Genomic DNA, 24,445 nt, shown 5'->3' with positions numbered 1-24,445 from the left:
TCCCTCCCTCCCTCCCTCCTTCCTTCCTTCCTTCCTTCCTTCCTTCCTTCCTTCCTTCCTTCCTTCCTTCCTTCCTTCCTTCGTTTCCCAGTCCTGGGAATTCTGGGCCAGAGTGCAGTCCCCAAGCTCCTTTTCCTTAAGGCAGCACTTTACCACTTGAGCCATAACACCACCTCCAGCTTTTTCTGTGATTAGTTGGAGATAAGAGTCTCACAAATTTCTCTGCCCTAGCTGGTTTCAAACCATACTCCTCAGATTTCAGCCTCCTGGAGTAGCTAGAATTATAGGCATGAACCAAGTGGCTCTCAGATTTTCTGTGATAATATGATTTGTTGTTGTTGTTGTTATAGTTGCAAAGCCTACAAATTCCAGCTAGTTTCTTTTAGAAAACAAAATAATCAATAATACTTGTTTACAAACATCAAAGAGACAAGTCCATATACATAATATATACAGTAAATTGATGGTGTATACATATATATATACATATATGTATACATGTACTATATATATAGTAAACATGTACTATGTATATATATATATATATAGTATGGGTCCTGGGGCTTGAACTCAAGGTCCTGAGTTGAGCTTTCTTGCTCAAGACTAGCACTGTACCCCTGAGCCCCAGCTTCACTTTTGGCTTTTTTTGCTAGCTAATTAGAGATCAGATTTTCATGGACTTTCCTGTCCAAGCTGGCTTTGAATTTTGATCTCAGATCTCAGCCTTCTTGGTAGCTAGGATTACAGATGTTTAAGTATTTAATTTAGAAAAAAAAAGAATGGGGAACCATATTCATCTAGACATTCATACTGTTGACTAGTATTGTATACCTGCATTTAAAGATATATTGTAACAGTGGTGGTGATAAAAGTGTTCTTGAGATTACTTGTAGAGCATTTAACATTATAGTCATGGCTTTTCAAGTCTTCTCAAAAAATTGAGACTATAATAAGAAATTGATTTCTGAAGCTAGTCTGAGCCATGTGTTCTTTTTGTAATTTTAATTTTATTGTCAAGGTGATGTACAGAGGGTTTACAGTTAGTAAGGTAGTAAGTATATTTCTTGTTGAACTTGTTACCTCCTTCCTCATTTTTCTTCTACTTTCCCACCTCCCATAGCCTCTAAGTTGTACAGTTCATTTCCAACATATTGTCTTGTAAATATCACTGTTGCATTGGTTCACCCTTTGTCCTTTGTCTCACCATTTTGTTGTTCCCATTCCCCAATTCAGATAAACATATATACAATACCTAGGGTACCAAAATAAAATATAGTGAAAACGGGATAAACCATAGTGGGGAAAACACAAAAGAAAAAAGAAATCACATAGTACATTGAGAACAACAACAACAAAGAAAAAACTGTTGTTACTGTATCTTGGAGTTCATTTTGCTTAGCATCATTTTGCAAAGATACTGTACCAGAGGGGTTACAGTTACATGAATAAGGTAATGAGTATATTTCCTATCTAGCATTGTTACCCCCTCCTTTGTTTTTCTCCTACCATCCCTTCCCTCCTCACCTCCCCAACTTCTCCCTCCCTTTCCAAGTTGTAAAGTTCAACATAGTGTCTTGTACATCTCATTGTTACAGTGGGTCAGCCTGTATCCTTATTTCAGCATTTTGTTATTTCCCTTCCCTTCCTCAAATTAGAAAACAAGATGCAGGGCACTGGAATCAAATACAGTGAAAACAGGGGTTATACCATGTGGGAAGAACATACAAAAGAAACAAAAAAAATTACATAGTACATTATAAATGCATTAAAAACAACAGCAAGGAAGATAAAACCTCTCATGTCCCTATCTTGGGGTTAATTTTTAATTTCTCTTAGCGTCCTATTATATGGTCATATGTACATAGCTTTTGACCTTTTCTGCTTGTCTCAGACATATACTAGTTATTGCAAATAAGGGAAACTATGGAACTTATGTTTCTTTGACCTGGCTTATTTCACTTAATATAATTTTTTCCAAGTCTTTCCATTTCCTAACAAATGAGGTGGTGTCATTCTTTCTGATGGAGGCATAGAATTCCATTGTGTGTGTGTGTGTGTGTGTGTGTGTATGTGTATAATATTTTCTTGATCCATTCATCTACTAAGGGGCATCTGGGTTGGTTCCATATCTTAGCTATGGTGAATAATTCTGCGATAAACATAGTTGTGCTGGTAGCCTTAGTATGGCCTTGTTTGTAATCATTTGAGTAAATGCCCAAAAGTGGTATTGCTGGGTCATAGGGGAGCTCTATGTGGAGTCTTTTGAGGAGCCTCTATACTGCTTTCAAAAGTGGCTGAACAAGTTTACACTCCCACCAACAATGCAGTAAGGTTCCCTTTTGGTCACTTCCCCTCCAGCATCTGTTGTTAGATTTCTTGATTAAAGTTCTAAGTATATTGTAGATATGAGACCCTTGTCTGTTGTATGGCTAGTGAAGATCTTCTCCCAATCAATCCATGGGCTTTCTATTGATCTTTTAGCATCATCTTATATTGAGCTATTCTGCTCATCTGCTAAGATTATCCTAGATGTATACTAATTATTACAAATGAGGGAAACCATGGGATCAATGTTTCTTTGGGTCTGGCTTACTTCACTTAATATGAATTTTTCCAAGTTTTTCTATTTCTATTTCTTATGAATGGGGCAATGCCATTCTTTCTGATGGAAGCATAGAATTCCATTGTGTATATGTACTACATTTTCTTGGTACATTCATCTACTGAGGGGCATCTGGGTTGGTTCCATATCTTAGCTATGGTAAGTAATGCTGCAGTGAACTTGTTGTGCTGGTAACTTTAGTATGGGCCTTGTTTGTGGTCATTTGGGTAAATGCCCAGAAGTGGGATTACTGGGTCATAGGGGAGCTCTGTTTAGTCTTTTGAGGATTCTCTGCACTGCTTTCCAGAGTGATTGAGTAAGTTTACACTCCAATAGTGTAGTAGCATTCCTTTTTGGCCACATCCTCTCCAGCCTCTGTTGTTATTAGATTTCTTGATTATAGCCATTCTAAATGGAATGAGGTAGAATCTCAATGTTGTTTTGATTTGCATTTCTTTTATGGGCAGATATGCTGAACATTTCTTCATGTGTCTATTGGCCATTCTTATTTCCTCTTCAGAGAAGTTTTTCTTTAAGTTTTAGCCCACTTATTAATGAAATCGTTGAGAATTTGGTTCAGGGTGGTTTAAATTTTTATTTTAAGTACATTTTAGATATTAGGTCCTTGACTATTCTATGGCTAGTGAAGATCTTCTCCCAGTATGTGGGCCTTCTACTGATCTTACTAGCTATGTCCTTCGCCATGCAGAAACTCTGGAGTTTCATGCAATCCCATTTGTCCAAGCTTTCTTTGATTTGTTGTGTTTCTGGGTCTTTATTAAGAAAATTTCAGCCTGTGCCAAGGAGCCTTAGAGTTTCTCTTATTCCTTCCTGTAATGTTTTCAGGGTGTCTGCTTTGACTTCTAGGTCTTTGATCCATTTGGAGATGATTCTGATGCAGGGTGATATAGAAGGATCTAACTTTAGTTTTCTATAGGTGTTTAAACAATTTTGCCAGCACTATTTGTTGAAGAGGCTTTCTTTCTTTGATCCTATTTTTTTGGCTCCCTTATCAGAGATTAGGTGACCATAGATCTACAGGCTTATTTCTGGGTCTTCAGTTCTATTCCACTGGTCCTCAACCCTGTTCTTGTGCTAGTATCAAGCTATTTTTATTACTATAGTTTTGTAATAGAGTTTGAAGTTTGGCATTGGTATGTCTTCCAGCACTGTTCTTTCTGCTAAGGATTGTCTTTACTGTTTGGGGTCTTTTATTATTCTGTATGAATTTTTAGCTTGCTTCCTCTATTTCATTAAGGAATGAGGTTGGGATATTGATAGGTATTGCATTGAATCTGTAGATAGCCTTCGGCAATATTAGCATTTTCACGATGCTGATCTTCCCAATCCAGGAGCATGGGAGGGTTTTCTACTTTCTTGAGGCATGGCTTCTTGGTTAACTTCTCTATTTCTGCTATATATGTCCATGGATGGCTCAATCCAGATCACTTCTTTTTTTCCTTTGGAATTTCTGTTACTGAAACTTGTTGCTCTGTTATGGTAGTCTTTTTTTTTTTTTGTTTATGTTTGAGACAAGATTTCCTGCAACCTTCCTGCTTCAATCCCCCCTTGGTGCTAGGAATAGAGGTGGTGCCACCATGCCTAGATTTTCTTTTATTATTATTGTTTTTTGGTGGGGGAGTGATTCCATGGTCTCATGTGTGCTAAGCAAGTGCTCTATCACTTGAGCCATAGTCCCAGACCTTTAGTTTTACAATTCTTGGATTTTGAGAGAGAGTTTTACCAACTTTGTCTTGGTTGGCCTTCAGTTTGCAGACTTCCTGCCTGTCACCTGAGTACCTGAGATTGCAGACATATATGTCACCATGCTTGGCTTTTTGTTATAATGTTCTTGAGAACTGCTTGGTTGTGCATACCAGTTGTGTGTCCTTCACTGGGTAAACTGATTAACCTTTTCATATCCCAGTTTTATCATCTCTAAAATGAAAATAATTATTAGTCTATCAGAGTTTTAATGATTATGAACATTTCATAAAAATTAGCAGCTATAATTTTTGTTTGTTCTGCTTTTGACTTCTATGATGGCCTGAAATTTTTCTCAATTTTAATCTCAAACCTTGTTACTACTTTTTTTTTTTGTCATAGAGCTTGAACTCAGGGCCTGGGCACTGTCTCTGAGCTTTTTTGCTCAAGGCTAGTACTCTACCACTTTGAGCCACAACAACACTTCCAGTTTTCTGGTGGTGAGTCTCCTGCCCTGGCTGGCTTCAAACCACCGGATCTGAGTAGCAAGGATTACAAACATGAGCCAACGTTGCCCAGCTTGTTACTACTTCTGATTTGGTGTCAGTGTTCTAGTTCTTATGGCTTATATGCCTTTTAATGATAATCTTTATATTGGGTATTAATGATTGGATTCAAATTTTAATTATCTTCTAGTATGTATTTTGTATGCCATCTTTGCCTTTATTAATTTCATTTTTCCTTTTTCATAACACATTGTACATATTTTTGCAAACCAACTTAAATACTCTAACTCTTCTGAGCTTATTTATGGAGCAAAAAGACATATTCTTTAATCAGGTTGAGATTATATATGATGTAATTTTTAAAGGGTAATACTAGAGTTTGAACTCGGGACTAGGCTTGCTATATAGGTACTATACCTTTGAATCATGACTCTGGCCTTTTTTTTCATTGATTTATTTTTGAGTTAAAGTCTTCCTTCCTGCCTTGGTGTGCACTTGGACCCTATCTCACCTATTTTGACTTCCTTTTGTACCATGGTGAGAGATGTGTGCCATCATGCCATATTTTGTTTTTTTTCCACTCAGATGGAGGCGTTTAGACTTCCTACCTGGATTGGACTAGCATTTTAATCTTTCTGATTTCAGTGTCCAACTAGCTATGATTACAGATGATGATATATATTACATATATATATATATATTTTTATATATATTTGTCTGGTTTTTGACTGTATGCAGTTTAATATCCATCTTTTGCCAAATAATTTATTATATATGCATCAAAATGTAAAATTTTTCATCCATATCAATATTCATAATTAAAGAGATAGTTAAAATATACCATTTCAGTTTATAAATTGAAATTAAATCTTGGCTAATTTTAACCACTCTCACAACCACTTTCTGGAGTTACAAATTTAATCACATATAGCTGCATTTCTCTAAGTCTCAGAAAACGTAGCTTAGACTTTTCTAAAGTGCTAAAAATATTTAAGACAGGCAATTGCTTTATGGGTTAAATCTATATCCTCTGAAACACTTCATGTAATTATGCTTCTCATTTTATTAGGTCATTTTGTTTTTAGTTGGGTTCCTCTGTTGCAAAAGAGGAGAGTATAATTCTTGACCACAGACTTTTGGCAATATAAGAGTGTTTTTTAGGGATATGAATGAATGTGAGACACTGAAGTTAAAGAATTATACCTCTAAAGGACCTCAATTCTATGTCCTGTTGTTTTGAAAGTTTTAAGGAAATTGCAGAAAGAGGAAATGGATTGGTTGCTGTGATATAATTAGTGCTATTTTTATCCTCTTAAGTTCACAAGTTTCAGGGACAAGGAAAATATATGCAAAATGGAAACATTCATCTTCCTTGATTTTTATTAATGTACACTCAAAATGTCATAAAACGTGCACTTTGAAACATGTTTTCCTTTCAGTTTACTAATAGAATGTGCATGTAGACAGGAAGAATAAGAAAATTGTGTATATGTGTATATATGTAATGTAACATAAATATGTGTATACATATATGCATGCATGTATACACAATTCCATAATACAGTACAAGTTAATATGACAGTAATAACTTTAATATTAATTTAATAATATTAAAACAACAATTTTAGGGAACTAAAAATTGTCTCTGGACAGAAACATTTGCAATTATTGTTAACTGTTTTAAAGAGCATATGACTTAAAATTAATTCATATCACTAGTCAATTCAGATTATGTTGAAATTTTTCTGTTAGATTTTATTAGTTCCAGTTGTTCTGTGATGGTCTCCTTGCATCTCATACAATTGGAATGACTTTTACACAATTAAAAATAACTTCTGATTTTAACTAATATTGGAGAAATAAGACCAACCATTTCTTTATGAAAAATTGGAGTGTTTACCTTTGAAGGTAAGCTCTTATATATGAAAAGAGGTTATATTAAACAACATTTTTTTCCTCAGAAAGGCTTTTATTTTAATGCACAGCTATATTAGAAACAAAGAATGATTCTTAAGTTGAGACCATGTAGAGTTTAGGTAAGATAACTAAGCTAGTTTCTATTTTTTTATCACTCACAAGATAGAAGAAAACTATTTCTCTTCTGTAGTTGGGGTGGGCATTAATAGCACTGAGCTATATTGATCTGTTACAGCTCACAGTATAACAACAAATAATTATTTCACTTTACTTCAGTAAATACAAGGAAGTCTCCAACTGCTAGATTGGAAAAGAAATGCTCAGTGTACTATATGTTTTTCTCATCATCTGGTTTTTTTTTTATCTTTTATTTGTGAACATACTGTACAGAGGGGTTACAATTACATGGGCAGGATAATGCGTACATTTCTTACCAAGCATTGCAGCCTCCTCCTTTTGTTTACCCTTCACATCCCTTCCCAGCCTCCCCCTCCCCCCCAATCCCAATCCTTCTCCTTCCGCCCCCTTCATCATCTGTTTTGGTAAATATTTACTCACTTGAATGAAGCAAGTACTGTAAACATTGTGTAAATTAATAAGACATAAAGTGCTTTGGAATAATGATCATATGAAATAGCACTTTTTCATATTGAGCACAGATTTGTGAATCAAGGTGTGTTGGTATAGACTGAAGACTTTTCTCTTGAAATAAATTCAGAATCCAAAAATTTGATTTTTAAATATGCACTGTAATCCTTAGGTACTACTTCACATAATGGCCCTTTATCTCATAAAATTAAAAAAAAATTAAAAAATCAGTTGCTACCCTTAATTACTTAAGACCTTGAACCCTTTTGGCCAAAGTCATGACATTCTTTATCTTCTTCCCCAGCCCAAACAAAAGACTGAACCTTGGTTGGACAAGGATATCATATGTTTTCAGTCTAGAGGAGGACTTTCAAAGTTCACATCCATCCATTTCTTTGCACAGAACTGCCACCTCCTCTGAATTAGGAGTATTTAAAAGGAACAAGGCCCCTTCTTCCCTTAATTTTTCACTTTACTTTTAGTTTTCTGTTGTTTTGTTAGGCAGTCTATATATTTTTATGCAACTCATAGATCCTAGTAGAATATAAGTTTAAAGAATGAGACAAAGATTTTTATCAACCTAATGTCTTATAAAGCAGCGTCCTGCCTAGGAGACATACCAGAATTACTCAAGTGATGCTAATTTTTTTTTAAAAAGCGGGATTAACAAAATATAAAACTAAAAAAAGAGAGGTCTCTTGCTTCTATATCTTAGAGTTCATTTCAATAAGAATATTATTGTATATAAATATGAGAAAAGGGTGAAAAGTGCAGCAGTGGAGCTCACTGGATGGATGAAAGTGAACTATACACCTCGTAGGTGGAGACGGGAGGGAGGGACTGGGAGAGAGTGAGGGAACAGAAGATACTATTCAAAAGGAAACGTACTCATTACCTGACTCATGTAATTGTAATCTCTTTTTGTACCTTACCTCTATTATAACAATAAAGTAAACTGATAAAACAATTAAGTTTACCTACTGCATCCGAATCTTCAGGACAGGGGGATTTATGTATATTTTAATAGTTCCACAGCTGTTTTGATCTTTATCTCTGATTTCAAACCAATATACTATAGCATGTTATTGGTTTATTTTCTATGTAACTTAACTCTATAATAAATGTTTTTCTAGAATTATTAGTATTGAGAGTTTTAGCTTTGTTTTAGAGTTAAATTCATAAAGATTTAAGCATCTTTATCTTTTTTAAAGTACCTTCTTTTTCTACTTTATTATTCCTATTATTATCTTTTTGTGTAAGAGGTTTTCAATTCAACATGTCCACTTATGAGTACCATGAGTCAGATCAATGCCACCTCATTCATCTTTCAGTCTTTATGTTCAATGCAAACCTGTTTATGTTTTGAAGTTAGTATCATTGTATAGTAAGAACACTGAAGTAAATAAGAGTTACATATAGATTTATTGCCATTGTAAAAATAAACAAATTTATTAGTTATCTATCTGCTTAAAACTTGGAGTAGTTATCACTGAATTTATATTTTGTAAGGGTTGGGAATGTGGCTTAGTGGTTGGGTGCTTGCCTAGCATGCATGAAGCCCTGGGTTTGATTCTTCAGTACCACATAATCAGAAAAAGTCAGAAGTGGCGCTATGGCTCAGGTGTTAAGGTGCTAGCCTTATGCAAAAGAAGCTCAGGGACAGTGCCCTAGCCCTGAGTTCAAGTCCCAGGACTGGCAAATTAAGAAAAAAATAATTGTAACTATAAAAATGTATTACAGAAATATAAATTATTACATTAACATGTAAGAAAAAATGTTCAGATTATATGGCACCAACATTTTTTATAGCAGATAGATTTTATATACCACAACTATTAATAGTTTGCTTGTCTATTAAGCACTATTTTAGTGCTAGTACATTGTGTTTTTGCTTTCAAAATTACTTCTAAGTGCCATGCTGTTATTTCCCAATTCCTGTACCTCATCTGCTAACTGTCCTCCTCCATTTCCTCCATCACCAAACAGCTTTCACAAGTCACTGGATGGGCTTTTGCATGGCTGTTCAGGAAAACCCATCAACTGGAAGAAATTGCATATTCATGACAAGTGCCTCTGAGTGTCGAGTTGTATGACATCTCATTTGAAATAGAATTCAAACACTGATCCACCCAAGTAACAGAGCTAATTGAGTTTAAATTCTATTAGAGTCAAGTAGAAATTACTGTCATTATCTAAATGGACATTTTAAAAGGAGAAGAGAGTATGGGATCCCTCATCCTTACCTAGTATGTGAAATGTAATAGGAAAGAGACCCTAAGGTTTCCACAGATCTTACTCTTTGGTGGATTTGAGAGGATGACTTTCCAATTATTATAGGAAATAGTATGTGGGGAGAGAGAGGTGACTATCAAGTTATAAGCTCCTATCCATGTCTTAAAGACTAATTGCATGTTTTTTTCTGCTGGGTGGTGGGGACTGAATTTAGGATATGACAGCACGGGATCTGCTGCAGCAGAGATACACTCTTCCCAATGGAGACACTGCCTGGCGGTCCTCAGCCCTCGTGAATGCTGCATTGGAAGGGAAGCTGGTCCTGTTGGATGGCATTCACCGAGTCAATGCTGGCACACTTGCTGTGTTGCAAAGGTTTGTTATGAGTCACATATGCACACACACACACACACACACACACACACATATACACACCATGAGCAATTGACATGGAATCCTATTTTCAAATGGGGGGGAGGTAAAAACTAAAAATTCTATATCCAAGTACAATGGTAGATTATTTATTGTTATAAACACATTTCTGCGAATCTTGGACAGGTTTGGAAATACCGCTGCCATATCAGTGTAAAAGCTAAGGAAAAGAAAACTTTTCAGTAGTAATTTTGAGAGACTTTTTGTATATAGATTTACACATGCCACAAGTGTCACAGCTAGAGTTTGTTAGTCATAGCTTCACTGATTACAGATTCCTTACAGATCTATATCATTGATTGATCTTAGAATCTTTATTTGAAGAGTGAAAAATACATCGTTTTAATATAAAATGTGAAGTGTGTGTGTGTGTGTGTGTGTGTGTGTGTCCTGCACTTAAACTCAGGGCCTTTTTTTTTTTTCTCAAGGCTAACATTTTACCACTTGAGCCACAACTCTACTTCCAGGTTTTGGTGGCTAATTAGAGACAAGAGTCTCATGAATTTTCCTGCCAGAGATAGCTTCAAATCTCAGTCATCAGATCTCATCCTCCTGAGTAACTAGGATTATAAGAGTGAGCCACCAGCACCCAGCTAAAATGTGCAGTATTTATATGATAGATGCCTCGCAAAGCTTACTTCATATGTACAAACTTGAACATTTTTGAAATGGTTGTTTCTTTTTTAGTGTAGGTAAGATAAAGCACCACACATTCCTGAAAATTTTGTTCAATACAGTATTTAGATAATATGCTCCATGTAGAACTTTTGAGGGAAATATTCCTAACTTGTTATTTTAGGGCATTCATTACTGATTTTTTTTGTTTTATTTTGGTGCTGTACATTGTAGACATTTGATTTATACTTGGACTTATTGGAAGGGATCAAATAAGTAGAATAAGCCATTTCTTCAACTATTTGGTTTTCATCTTTTTAATAGTTGCTACAAAGCTATTGTTCAATGTAATTTCCTATTAACATATAAATATGATTATGTCCATACATTAATATTGTTCTTTGACAAGATGCAGATACTGAGTATAAGTAAAGATGCCCAACAAGAGGCTGAAAGTTATGGCTCTTTTGCTAAGTTTATGCTTCTACATTTCCTCCTTAGAGGATGGACACTTACAAATAGTGATACCCAGTCTTCACTGCACAGTGCTGCACAATGCTGATGTAATTGGCCCATGCTAAGGTGAACATTGGCATTTTTAAACACTTCCCAAAAGATTTTAATGTATAGTCAGTTGAGAATAATATACAATCATGTTATATTAACTGATTTTCACAGCAATTCCTATGAGGTTGTTATTATCAACTTAATTTTATAAATGATGAAAGTTCAGAGAGAGAGAGGCTCTTCCCTGCTCAGTCATTCAGTAAGATGCAGAGCTAGAGTTGAACTCAGACTTGACTGACCTCACTGTCCATGTCCTTAACCTCCATGTTACAGTCTGTTTCCTTCCAGCAGGAGAATGCTTATGAGGCACTTCTAACATGGGTTTTGGCCTACTTAGTTGTTGATATGCTTCAGATATCATAGTACCTGGAAGACATTTTATAGTATGTAAGATTATATTACTATAAAAGCTTGAACATGCAGTAACAGAGTATATATTATCTAGACTTTTTTCATATCTTAAATTCTGTATTTCTAAAGGGAGAAATAGTTTTGATAGTATTTTCCCTTTAAAAGTTGCATTAAACTTATGCCACCTGACTTGATCATTAATGTATACCTCATTTTAGCTATTTCTTCTTTTGTTTCCCACCTTCTCTCTTTCTTTCTCTTCCTTAACTTTCCTAACCTCATCTTGTATTCATGACTGCTGCTCTCCATACAGAAACCAGCAGTTCAGCCAGGTATAATTTCAAGTGCTAACCATCTTAAAAATTTGAAAAGTCCATCTAATAAAATTGTTAGATGGCACAACTGTTAACATAATAAAATGTTGACTGAGTGACTCTCCTTTTAATAATATCAGTGTTTAGAATGGAATACCTTGTTTCCTGACATTCTCTTGTCTCATTAGGCTAATCCATGACCGGGAGCTCAGCCTCTATGATGGCTCTAGGCTTCTGAGAGAAGACCGCTACATGTGTTTAAAAGAGGAGCTGCAAATGTCTGATGAGCAGCTACAGAAGAGGTAATTTTGAGTTCATTTACTGTTCAATTATTGTTAACTTGAAAATAGTATTGCTCATTATTTTTCTAAACCTAAGGTCAAGCCAGAATTAATTTGGTATGGGCATGGTCTGTAACTTTGTAGAACTTGAGATCACTGATCACATTTTTTTCTCTACTCTCAGCCTTGCTTTTGAACAAGTATCTAAACTGTGGGTTAAAGAAAGTCAGTCATCCTTTGGGCTGGGAAGGTGGCTCGGTGGTAGAATGCTTGCCTCGCATGCATGAGGTCCTGGGTTCGATTCCTCAGCACCACATGAGCAGAAAAAGCCAGAAGTGGCACTGTGACTCAAGTGGTAGAGTGCTAGCCTTGAGCTGAAGAGTTGAGGGACAGCGCCCAGGCCCAGAGTTCAGGCCCCATAACCGGCAAAAAAAAAAAAGAAAGTTATCCTTCATGTGGGCCCTACCAATTCAGCTTTGGCCTCATGCTGCTTGTTAGCAAAACAAAGTTGCTTTTACAATTAACTGGGCCAAGTTTCCTCAATATCATCAGTATGACACAGGATGCTCTATTTTCCAGTGGGACCTATTCAGACTTCTGTCTGAATGTACAGTCAGTTGAGAATAACCATTAATATACAGTCATGTTATATTAACTAATTTTCACAGCAATTCCTATGAGGTTGTTATTATTGACTTAATTTTATAAATGATGAAAGTTCAGAGAGAGAGAGAGAAACACAAAAGCAACAGCTGAGATTTCCAGGAGTAAGAAACAAAGTGAAAATAGATATAAAAGACAATTATAAAGAGCTAAATATGAACTCTGTATAACTTACATGATATTGAATTAGTCTTTATTTTCTTAAATATCATAATGTCATTGCAGTTATGAAGGAGAGTATTCCCATTCTTAGGAATACCTAAGAATAGAATACCTAAGTATAGAATAAAGTTTAAAAGATGTTTGCAATTTCCAAATATTTAAGGGAAAAAGAAAAGGATAAAAGACACAGACATGTGTCAACATGAATGCACAAACCAGACATCAAGTGAGAATGAGAACACAGCATGTTGAAAAAAAAATCTCAAAACTGGAAAAAAAAATCTAGGTGAAGGAAATAAAATTGTGTGCATTTTTCTCTTTAAATTATCTATAGGTTTGAAAATTTCAGAATAAAACCTGTTCATGAAAATATTTTTTTAGCTGCGTGTATTTTCCCTTAGAGGAAGTTTGGCAAATATAAAATATTTTCCATGCATAATTGCATTTCTGTGGAGTGTGTGTATGTGTATATGTATATATGTATGTGATATTGAAGTTTCACCTCAGAGCCTCTCACCTAGTAGGCAGGCACTCCACTGCTGAGCCATACTTCCTTTTTCGCACTGGTTATTTTTGAGATAGGGTCTAACATATGGACTGTAATCCAACTATTGGGATAGTAGGTGCACAACACCATGCCTAGACCTTTCATTGAGATGAAGGATCATGAGCTTTTCTGCCCTGGAACTTCGGTCTTCTCCATCTCTGCCTCCGTCATTGCAAGAATGACAGGTATATCCCATCACACCCACCTGTTGGTTGAGAGGAGAGTCTTTCAAACTTTTTGCCTAGGCTAGTCGTAAATCAAGATCCTTGCAATCTCAGCATCCTACAGAGCTAGAATTATAGACATTATCCATCAGCACCTGAATTCTATGAATATTTTTTTGGGGAGGGGGGTGGTCATGGGCCTGAACTCTGGGCCCACTGTCTCTCAGCTCTTCACCTCAAGGCTAGCGCTCTACCACTTCAGTCACAGTGTCGCTTCTGGCTTTTTTTTTCTGCTTATGTGGTGCTGAGGAATTGAACTCAGGACCTTATGCATGCAAGGCAAGCGCTCTACCACTGAGCCACCTTCCCAGCCCTCTATGAATATTTTTAACAAGATTAGAGATTGGCATATTGGAGAACTCCTAGTAACTTTAAATGACTTTAATTGAAGCTTCTCTCCTTCCCAAAGGGCTTGCTGCCATATTGACAGGAAAGTAAAATAGGCTCTGACTATAAGGGAGTGGAGTAAGTGTCAGTGGTAGGGATAGAGTGAGCAGACAGATTGAGGATGAGTATGAGCCAACTATTATTTGCATATATGAAAATGAAACAAACCTGTTAAAATTATTTTAGAAGGGAAGTGTTAAATTTCTTCTGTGTTATTAAGAATTTCACTCAATTACACAGTTGCTTATTCTTCTGAAGAGTATATTATGAAATATTATGAAATTCCTCTATCTCTAAAAAAGTTTGCAAGTTGTATGCATTTCATACCTTCAGTTCAGAACATTCATCTTTCATACATTAGTTACATGTGACTCACTTGCTTAGGAGAAAGTTTGTATTTTTCAGACAGATGAATCAAAGCAATTGGGCAATACCTCACAGCAAGCTTGCCTGGAAGTTTTCCTTAGGATACCACGAGCATTGTACTCACGCCAGATGTCCCAGACATGACAACCCTTTTTCTATGAAAAGGACCTAAGGTTTTCCTAATGGTCTCAAACAGTTTTGCAAATGAAAAACACTTTTAGGAACAGAGTGACCCTAGGAGTCATGCTCAGGGTTTGGCTTACATTGGTCAGTAATACTTTCTAAAGTTTCCCACTTTTATCACTCTCATATGCTGTCTCTCCCATACTTACAAACTCAGCTTATGACTCTTTGTCCCCTATGTATGCAACCCCAGTTTGCCTCCACCTCTAGAGGTCACTCTGAGAAAATGGAGATATCACAGCAAGGCTTGCTTTCCTTCAGACTTTTATTTGCCAATGTTGACTATACATGAAAACTTGAACTAAATGACTTTTCAAACCATTTATGAAAAGAAATCAGGCCCTTTTCATCTATAATCATCTATCATTTTCTACTTCTCTACAGACTTTCTAAACTTTTAGTGACTTTTTTGTTACCTACTAAGCAATATGTTTTCATTGAGATTTCTTGAATAATTTTTTAGTGATAGAAATTATATCTCTGTACCAGTGTGTCATGCCTGTAATCCTAGCTCTTCAGAAGGCTGAGATTTGAAAAGCTCAGTTTAGAGCCAGCTGAAGCAAACAAATACCTGAGAGTATTATCTGTAGCTAATCAGAAAAAAGCCAGAACTAGAGGCTTGGAACAAATGGTAGAGCACCATCTGTGAGCAAATAAGCTGATCAAGAGCCTGAGGCCTTGAGTTCAAACTCCCAAGTACTGGCACAGGGGAAAAATTTATATATTGATTTTCCACATAGAAAATTAAGGATCAATCCTTATAGATCCTTTCTTCTCACGACACATGTATACTTGTCTCCATTCTTCTTGAAGAGTTACTTTATTTTGTTTAGAACTTTGCTCAGTTTTTATTGAGCAAAAGCATAATGCATTTTATTGTGATATCATAAAGACAATATCTGGCTGAGCCACTTAGTTTACTGTAATCATTTTCCCTTTAGTCATGCATCCTGTTTTTTTCTAAAGTTAGTAATTACATATGAAAGCCATAAATAAATAAATAAATAATTACAATACCAATGTGGATGTTAGAAAAAAGTCTGGCAGCACAGAAGAGGACCTATTTTCTGTGTATATATCACTTTTTCACCCTGAATCTTTCTTCTGTGGAACTCTTCTCAGCATATTCAAGCATGTCTCATATTTATCAATCATCATTTTCCCATGTTGTATTCTCACCTAATCTGCCCTTGTTGTTCTTTATACTTGTATGAAGCTATGTAATATCATCTTAGACTGCTCTGTTTCAATATCCCTGGTTTCCTGTACTTTCTCTTCATAAATCTTTCATTATGTAGATATGCTGTACCTCCTGGGCTAAATTTCTAATTTTCATTCCTTTTCTTTTCATAAACTCAAGGTCTCATGTTCTTATACTCTACCATTTGAGCCATAGTTCCACTTCCAGTGTTTTGCTGGTTAATTGGAGATAAGAGCCTCTTAGACTTTTCTGACCAAACTGGCATAGAACCATAATCCTCAGAGCTCAGCCTCCTAAGTAGCTAGGATTATAGGCATGAGCCACCAGCACCCAATTAATTTTCTTAATCTCTCCCCCCTCTCGCTCTGTCTCTCTTCTCCCCACTCCTTCCTTTTCCTCCCTGTCTTCTGAACATTCATCCTTATGGTATTAATAAAATTTAAGGCCTGATATGACCAGGCAATGCTCTACTGAGCTACATTCCTATACCCTCAGCTTCTCTTATGTTTTGTCAATTTTGGGGGCCTTTATTAACTTTTCTGAGATAAGCTGTTCTAACAATTATTCTCCTGTCTTGTCTAAAGTGTTTTTCTACTTGAAAACCGGATTCTATTTCTTATACGTTCCTTATTTGTAACCAAGAAGGAAAGTTTTCAAATGATTGTAAACAGGTTTTAGTTTTTGTTGTTGTTGTTGAGTGTAATCTTTTTTACACAATCTGCTTCATTGTTAGGTATAGGTTACTTAAATTTCTTTACCTCTTTTTGGTTAACTTCGGTTTATTTTGGAAACTCATTTTTGTCTTTTTGAGAATGAATATGTTTTTTTTTATTATCACAATGAACTAGGTTCTTCTAAGTCAGTTGGCATTACTTCTTTCAATGTTGTGTTTATTGGGTAACAGCTTGTTACTGAATTTATTGCTTAACAGTTTGACAAAAAGGATACATAACACTATAAAAAGCAGAAACTTGTACTGGGCAAGAAAATTAATTCATTTCATGAGTTGTTCTTGTGAATATGACCTCTTATCTAGCTTGAGTTGATTTATACTCTATCCATATCAAATGTCATTCTTGGCATTCACATTACAAACTACTACTAGAAACTGATGACCCAACGTACCTCTTCATTTCTGTACTTACTGACAAACTGAAGTTCAGCAGAGACTTGCCTTTATAGTATTAAAACCCACTGGACTTTCATTTTAATTTTATTAATGTTTTATTTGTAGTTGATTTTAAGACAGGAAAAAGATTAAACATAGGATGACAAAGAAAAATATTGCTTTTTTTTTTTTTTTTTTTAAGAGGAAGGGTTTTAGAGGAATGGGAGTGGTGGCCAGGGCTGATGTGTCAGGTGAAACTGCCTGACTGCTGGCTTCCATAGTCTTGCACAAATAAGTCTAACACCAAGAGATCAGAATTCTAAGAACAAACTTCTACTGATCTGAGGAGTAATGTCTCTTGAGAGTGGACTTTACAGCAGTTGGGTGATTTTTTTGTGAAATCTGAATACTTTGATGGTAATGCAGATTTAATAATGTCTTTGCTTCTAGACCAAATTTTGTAAATTTAAATATCTGCTTCTGCTTCCAGATCAGAACAATTTTTATAAGTTGGCAAGATTTCTTTTTAAATTTTTAATAATTTTTTTATTGTGGATATACCATACAGAGGGATTACAATTACATGAGCAAGGTAATAAGTACATTTCTTATCAAGCATTGTTGCCTCCTCCTTTGTTTTTCCCCTACCCTCCCATCTCCACAATTACACCCCCCCCCCACTTCAAAGTTGTAAAGTTCATTTTTCAACATAGCAGTTTGTACACCTCATTGTTGCAATGGGTCCACCTGTATCCCTATTTAAACAATTTGTTTTTTCCCTTCCCTTCCCCAAATTATAATAGCATCAAATACAGTGAAAACAGGATTATACCTTGGGGGAGGGACATACAAAGCAACAAGGTGATTACCTTATAAATATGTTAGAAACAATAAATAGCAAGAAAGAAAAAAAACACTTGTGTCCTTATCTTGGGGTTCATTTTGCCTAACACCATCTTATCTGACCTTTTCTTGGCAGGATTTCATTTGTTATAAGTAGCAAAAAATTTCAAGATATTTCAACAGGAAATTTTTGGTACTTCATGGTAAAAGGATAAAATTAGGCCCGAGGAAGAGTAGAACCTGGTGCTTGGATGTCACCAGGACTCTGACTTGCTTCTGTGCTTCATCTCTTTGTTTCTAAGGTCATAGTACATAGTGCATAGGAGACAATATAATACATGTTTTTCAATGAGTAAATCTGGGATAAAGTTTAGAAAATTCAGGTAAATATATTTCTGTTATTACAGGTATAGGTAGAATTCTGGACTAACAATATTACCTTGTTTAAACCTACTAATTAGGGATAGTTCAATGCCTTTTCATAACAAGTCTGATGGCATAGGGTCCCATCATTAACATCTGCTGGTTGTGTGCTATCAGTGTTTTCAATTTCTTGGTATGAAACCCACTTTCAAAGCAATGATGGTTGACTCTTGCTACCTTCATTGTTAAATAATTCTTCCTCAATACTGTGCAGGTGGGTCAAATACTTAGAACACACTTAGAAATATTAAAAACTTAGATTGTTGTGAGATACCAAGAATGCATTGATGTGGAGACCTGAAATAGTGTGAAGGCCACAAATACTTACAGTGCCTGAATTTCTCACAGGAAATAAGGATCAAATAGAGCTGCTTCCTTTAATAAGAAAAAGAAAACTTACTTGCAGGACAAATGATGGCCTATAATTGCACTTTGGAACACAATTCTTAATAGATTAGATTCTAGAGAACCTTTTGCTTTTTCTCTTAGCCATGTTTGAAGACAGCATATATGTGGAGTCTTTTGAGGAACCTCCATACTGCTTTCCAAAGTGGTTGAACAAGTTTACACTCTCACCAACAATGCAGTAGGGTTCCCTTTTGTCCACATCCCCTCCAGCATCTGTTGTTGTTAGAGTTCTTGGTTATAGCCATTCTAACTGGGGTGAGGTGGTATCTCAATGTTGTTTTGATTTGCATTTCTTTTATGGCTAGGGAGGTTGAGCATTTCTTCATGTGTCTATTGGCCATCCTTCTTTCTTCAGAGAAGTTTCTCTTTAAGTCTTTAGCCCACTTATTTATTGGGCAGTTGTTTCTTTGATGATTTGTTGTTGGGGGATTTGTCCAACCTTTCTTTGATTTGTTGTGTTTTTGGATCTCTATTAAGAAAATTTCGGCCTGTACCAAGGAGACCTAAGGGTTTCTCCTATTCCTTCCTGTAATGTTTTCAGAGTGTCTGCTTTGACTCCAAGGTCTTTGATCCATTTGCAGTTGATTCTCATGTAGGGTGATACATAAGGATCTACCCAGATGCCCCTCAGTAGATGAATGGATCAAGAAAATGTGATATATATACAATGGAATTCTATGCCTCCATCAGAAAGAATGACATTGCCCCATTTGTTAGGAAATGGAAAGACTTGGAAAAAATTATATTAAGTGAAGTAAGCCAGACCCAAAGAAACATAGGTCCCATATGTCTGAGACAAGCAGAAATGGTCAGATAAGTTGATGTTAGGCGAAATGTACCCCAAGATAAGGACTCAAATGGTTTTTCTTTGTTGCTGTTGTTTCTAACATATTTATAAGATGATTTCTTGATGCTTTGTATGTCCCTCCCCCACAGTATACCCCTGTTTTCACTGTATTTGATGTTGGTACAATTTGGGGAAGGGAAAGGAAAAAACAAATTGTTTAAATAGGGATACAGGTGGACCCATTGCAACAATGAGATGTACAAGACGTTATGTCAAAAAACAAACTTTACAACTTTGGCACTTGGGAGGGGGCAGCGGGGGGTGAGTTCTGGTGGGGAGAGATGGGAAGGGATGGTAAGGGGAAACAAAGGAGAATGCAACAATGATTGATAAGAAATGTACTCATTACCTTGCTCATGTAATTGTAACCCCTCTGTAAGGTATTTTCACAATAAAAAAAATCACAATCCTTTTTTGTTTTGCTTTTAAAACCTTTAGTGTTTAGGAAATAATGCCAATTTCTTTGAAGGTAAGCCATATCTTTTATTTCATTTGTTGTTTTGTTGTTGACATTGTATATTCCAACAAAATTAACCCTTCATTTAAATTTCACAATGTTTCTTTCCTTTCCTTTGTTTTGAAGACAGGGTCTTTTTATGTAGCCCACGCTTGTCTAAAACTTATGATTCCCCTGTCTCAGCCTCTTGAGTGCTGGGATTACAGGTATGAGCTACCATACCATTCTTTTTTCCCCAGTTTTTAATCAGGTAATACTTCTGTAGCCTTGGAATTATCCACCCGTTTGTCTAATCATCCTAAAGTACAGGGCCCATCCTCTGCTAACTTTCAGACTTAGAGAACATAGCACCAGGAAATGACTTTCCCTATAACCTATTTGTTTATAAGGAAGCCTTCAGGGAGAACCTGGGGGAACCGAGAATGAATGTCCTCCCCATCCTGTTTTTCAGTAGTTTGATAGCTGTTTTTGTCAGCCTACACTTTTCTCTATCCACTGAATCAACTGTCTAAGAAACTTCTCTCTTCAGATTTGTAAGACCCCATGCTAAAAAGCCCTTGACAATATATGTCCCTTTATTTAAATTCAAACCACCTAGCTAGCTCCTATTTTAGTTATTCTTCTAGTTATGACTTTATAGCACTGCTTTGACTCCTTCCTTCTTTCTTTCTTTCTTTTTTTTTTTTTTTGTCGGTCGTTGGGCCTGAACTCTGGGCCTAGGCGCTGTCCCTGAGCTCTTCAGCTCAAGGCTAGTGCTCTACCACTTGAGCCACACTTCCGGTTTTCTGAGTGGTTTATTGGAGATAAGAATCTCAGTCTTTCCTGCCTGGGCTGGCTTTGAACCTTGATCCTCAGATCTCAGTCTCCTGAGTAGCTGGGGTTACAAGTGTGAGCCACCGGACCAGCTTCCTTTCTTCTTTCTTTTTTTTTTAAATTTAATTTAATTTTATTTGTGAACATACTGTACAGAGGGGTTACAATTACATGGCCTTCCTTCTTTCTTGGTTTAGCCATATAAATTGGACTCCTTTTGTCTAGCTAATTAGCTGTTGACTTTGTTTAGTCTCTGATTTTTCTCATCAAACCATCTTAAGTGAAAAACTAATCTGCAATTTTAATTTTGTGCACCCAAACCAGACTCTGTCTCCCACCTTTATCCCAACTAGGTATCAGAAGGATCAGGTTGAACATTTGTGGCTACGCCTGAGGCAGAGGTAGAGTCATCTGTATATAACAAACTACTTAGCTGAAGTGGAAAATGGAATAACCTGCCTCTTTAATGTTCTGAGTTTAGAATTTCCCATCTCCAGTTTCTGGTCTATGACTATTCAATCACTAGCAGTCCTAAGGGACCATTCTGTCCTGGATTTTTAGGAACTATACAAGTTATTATCCTTCCCTGTTTTTCCAGAACAACTTTTTGGGACAAGTCATTCCGCAGGCCCTATAGGAATATAACTACATCTTCTTTTTATTTACTTTTAATTTTTTATTTTATTGTAAAGATGCTGTACAGAGGGGTTACAGTTACATGAGTAAGGCAAAGAGTACATTTCTTGTTACTTAATTTTTTTGTCCGGTGTCAATCCTGGAGCTTGAACTCATGGCCTGGGTACTACTGTCCCTGAGCTTTTGTTCTCAGGGCTAGCTGCTCTACCACTTGAGTACAGCTGCACTTTGAACTTTTTGGTGGTTAATTGGAGATAAGAGTCTTGTGTACTTTGCTGCCCAGGCTGGAACTGAACCACAAACCTCAGATCTTAGACTCCTACTAGCTAGGATTACAGGTATGAGTCACCAGCACTTGGCTACATTTTCTATTTAAACCTAGAAAATTGAGCCCTTACAGATTCATTGAGATACTGCAAATTGTGATTTTTAAAATTGCTTTCCCTGACTTATAAATTAAAATGTGACCTTTGAAGTTACAGATTATAAAACCAGAAATTAGTGGACCTGCCATTTAAAAAAAATCTGAACTCCTGAAAGTACTCATGTGATTCTTTTCATACATGTTCTACCTCCTGGTATTATAGCTATCTAATCAGCTAACTGAAGTTCTAATGTAATATTGAATGATGAGATGCCAATTACATATCTGTATTTTTGTTTTCTGAAAATCTAGGCAAGTGTTTAAGTTTTATCTCTTTTTCCTCTTAGCAAGAGCTATATTTCCTTGCCAAAACATATTTCTGCTGGGTTTTTTTTAGCAGAATTGATAAAAACTGGCAACATCAATCCTATGATTAGATCACAACAAGGAATTTTTAGTCATTCATCCAAAAACAACTCAAGTTACTTCACTAACCATGTCAGGTCATCTTTTTCTCTTGTATGTCCTAGAGTAACTTCATGCTTCCTCAGATTTCCTAGCAGAGATTTTTAAATAGATCATTTTAAAAGTCATAACTTTCAACTGGGTGTGGTAACTCATACCTGTAATTCCAGCTACTTAGGAGGTCTTTCTGTGGCTGATATAGACTGGGCTCCTTGGAAGAAGGAGATTTAAAGTAAATAAGTAAAAAAGATCTATGTAACAAATATGAACTAGATGGAATTTCATGTAGTTTAAGGTACTCTAGTAACACATCAGATGTAGTAACACATCAAAAATGGTAATTTAGGTAAAGGCTAGAGTTTCATAAATAGATAATGTACAATAATTATTAGTAGCAAGTATTTATTTCTCTTACTCTTAGGATCTTAGAATACTAGACTTTTTCTTGAAATCTCATTTTTTGGATAATTATTTTTGCATTTATTAATGGAATGATGTTATCATTACCTAGCTTCAGCTACCATGACCTGATTTCTACTGTGAAAAGTTTGTGTTTTCTTTCTTTCTCCTTTTAGATCCATTTTTCCTATCCATCCTTCCTTCAGAATCATCGCGTTGGCAGAGCCCCCTGTTATTGGCAGCACAACACAGCAGTGGCTGGGACCAGAATTTTTAACCATGTTCTTTTTCCATTATATGAAGCCACTTGTCAAAAGTGAAGAAATCCAAGTGGTGAAGGAGATGGTAAGAATGAGGCCAACTCTAGTCTAGTGTATATAGCTGTTCTTTCACTAAGGTACCCTAATACATGTTGGTGTAGAGTTTGGTATTTTCTTCATATGGGATATAGGTCAATGGTTTTAAAACTTTAATACTTTTCAAAATCAGAAAAAGAGATTAAAACAGATCTCAGCTTTTCCATAGATGTTTTGTCAGTAGATGGTGTATGACAATTTGCATTCTGATTAGTTTCCAGGTAATGTACATTCTACTAGTCTTTAGACTTTGAACACCACAGCTCTAGGTCGCCTCTCCTCTACCCTCTTGTCGATGCAGTCTTATAATTCCTTTTATACTCAGTCAAAAATGACTGTTTTTAAGTTCCTATTGCAAAGAGTGACCAAATGTATTTTAGTTCCTTAGATTTTCATAGAAAATAGTGAATTTTCACAGTCCCGACTCAATAAATCTTACATTCACCTGACCAGTCATCTGATAGCTTCTAGGGTTTCTGGGAAGTGTGTGTGTATGCGTGCGTGCGTGTGTGTGTGTGTGTGTGTGTGTGTGTGTGTGTGTGTGTTTCTATTAATTTCAGCATCTTCTTTAACCAAACATGTGTTTAGCACTTTTGAAATTCTACCACTACACTATTTGTTGTAATACTACTAGCCACATTCAATTAATAAAGAAAAAACACTCAGTTTCTTAGTCACATTCAATAGCTATCCCCATAAGGTTTTTTGGCTACCTTTCCATTGTCATAGAGTTCTATTGTACAGAGCTGTTCTAGATCACTAGTAATTAATTTTTTACATAAATACATTCATTCTTTTTGAAATAGAAGATGATCTGATTGTTCTCAGGTTTTGTTGTATGGTTATATACAAGGGCATTGGCTTCAGTGTTGTATAGCTGGTCTCTAAACATCAAAATTCCCCAAATCTTAGCTTCTAGGTCTAGGGTAAATACTTTAGCTATGGTTTCTTCTTCTGAAAACAAGGATAATCTAACAACTATTTAAATGACCAAATAAATCTTGAGCAGTAAATAGTCTTTTGAAATGGTTATATTATGCCAGCTCTTATTTAATCATTTCTCTCTGGTCTTTTAAATTAAAATTTAAGAATTTGTTACTTGCAAAAGATTTACATACAGTTTAATTAATACTTAATCACATTAAGGTTTGCTAGAGTTAAAATCAATGTGCATTATTTGGACAAATTTTGTCAGAGTTCATTGATAGGTTGATCATGGCTCTCAAGTATGTATTTTAAGTCTTTGAGAAAAATAGTCATTTTGAACATCCATATGCTACTAGAGTAGCATATATCACTTAGTAAACATATATAAATTTTCTACTAAAGGAATTTGATTTCAGTAAGGAAATGCCTAAATAAGAGCTTAAAGAAGTGCTCTGAAGCCAACAAAACAGGAAATTATAACCTTTCCACACTATATGCCATTAAAAAAATTCAGTTAGAGAGTAGTTTAAGTTTTCTGTGGATGATTAAATTATATG

The 24,445-nt window shown here is 35.7% G+C and overlaps 1 protein-coding gene across 1 annotated transcript in view; it reads left to right on the top strand.

Annotated features, from left to right (window-relative positions):
* Vwa8 (von Willebrand factor A domain containing 8) overlaps window positions 1–24,445 on the top strand; it is a 264,776-nt gene that overhangs the window by 51,066 nt on the left and 189,265 nt on the right. The window contains exons 13-15 of the mRNA XM_013010639.1: window positions 9,764–9,924; window positions 12,017–12,130; window positions 22,782–22,950. Coding sequence (XP_012866093.1) covers window positions 9,764–9,924; window positions 12,017–12,130; window positions 22,782–22,950 — 444 coding nt within the window. The remainder of the gene's footprint in view (window positions 1–9,763; window positions 9,925–12,016; window positions 12,131–22,781; window positions 22,951–24,445) is intronic.

Source organism: Dipodomys ordii, unplaced genomic scaffold (genome assembly GCF_000151885.1).
Source record: "Dipodomys ordii isolate 6190 unplaced genomic scaffold, Dord_2.0 Scaffold1, whole genome shotgun sequence".
In the NCBI taxonomy this organism is placed as follows: Eukaryota; Metazoa; Chordata; class Mammalia; order Rodentia; family Heteromyidae; genus Dipodomys; species Dipodomys ordii.
The sequence above is the reverse complement of the archived record's forward strand: the minus strand, read 5'-3'. Positions and strand labels throughout refer to the sequence as shown.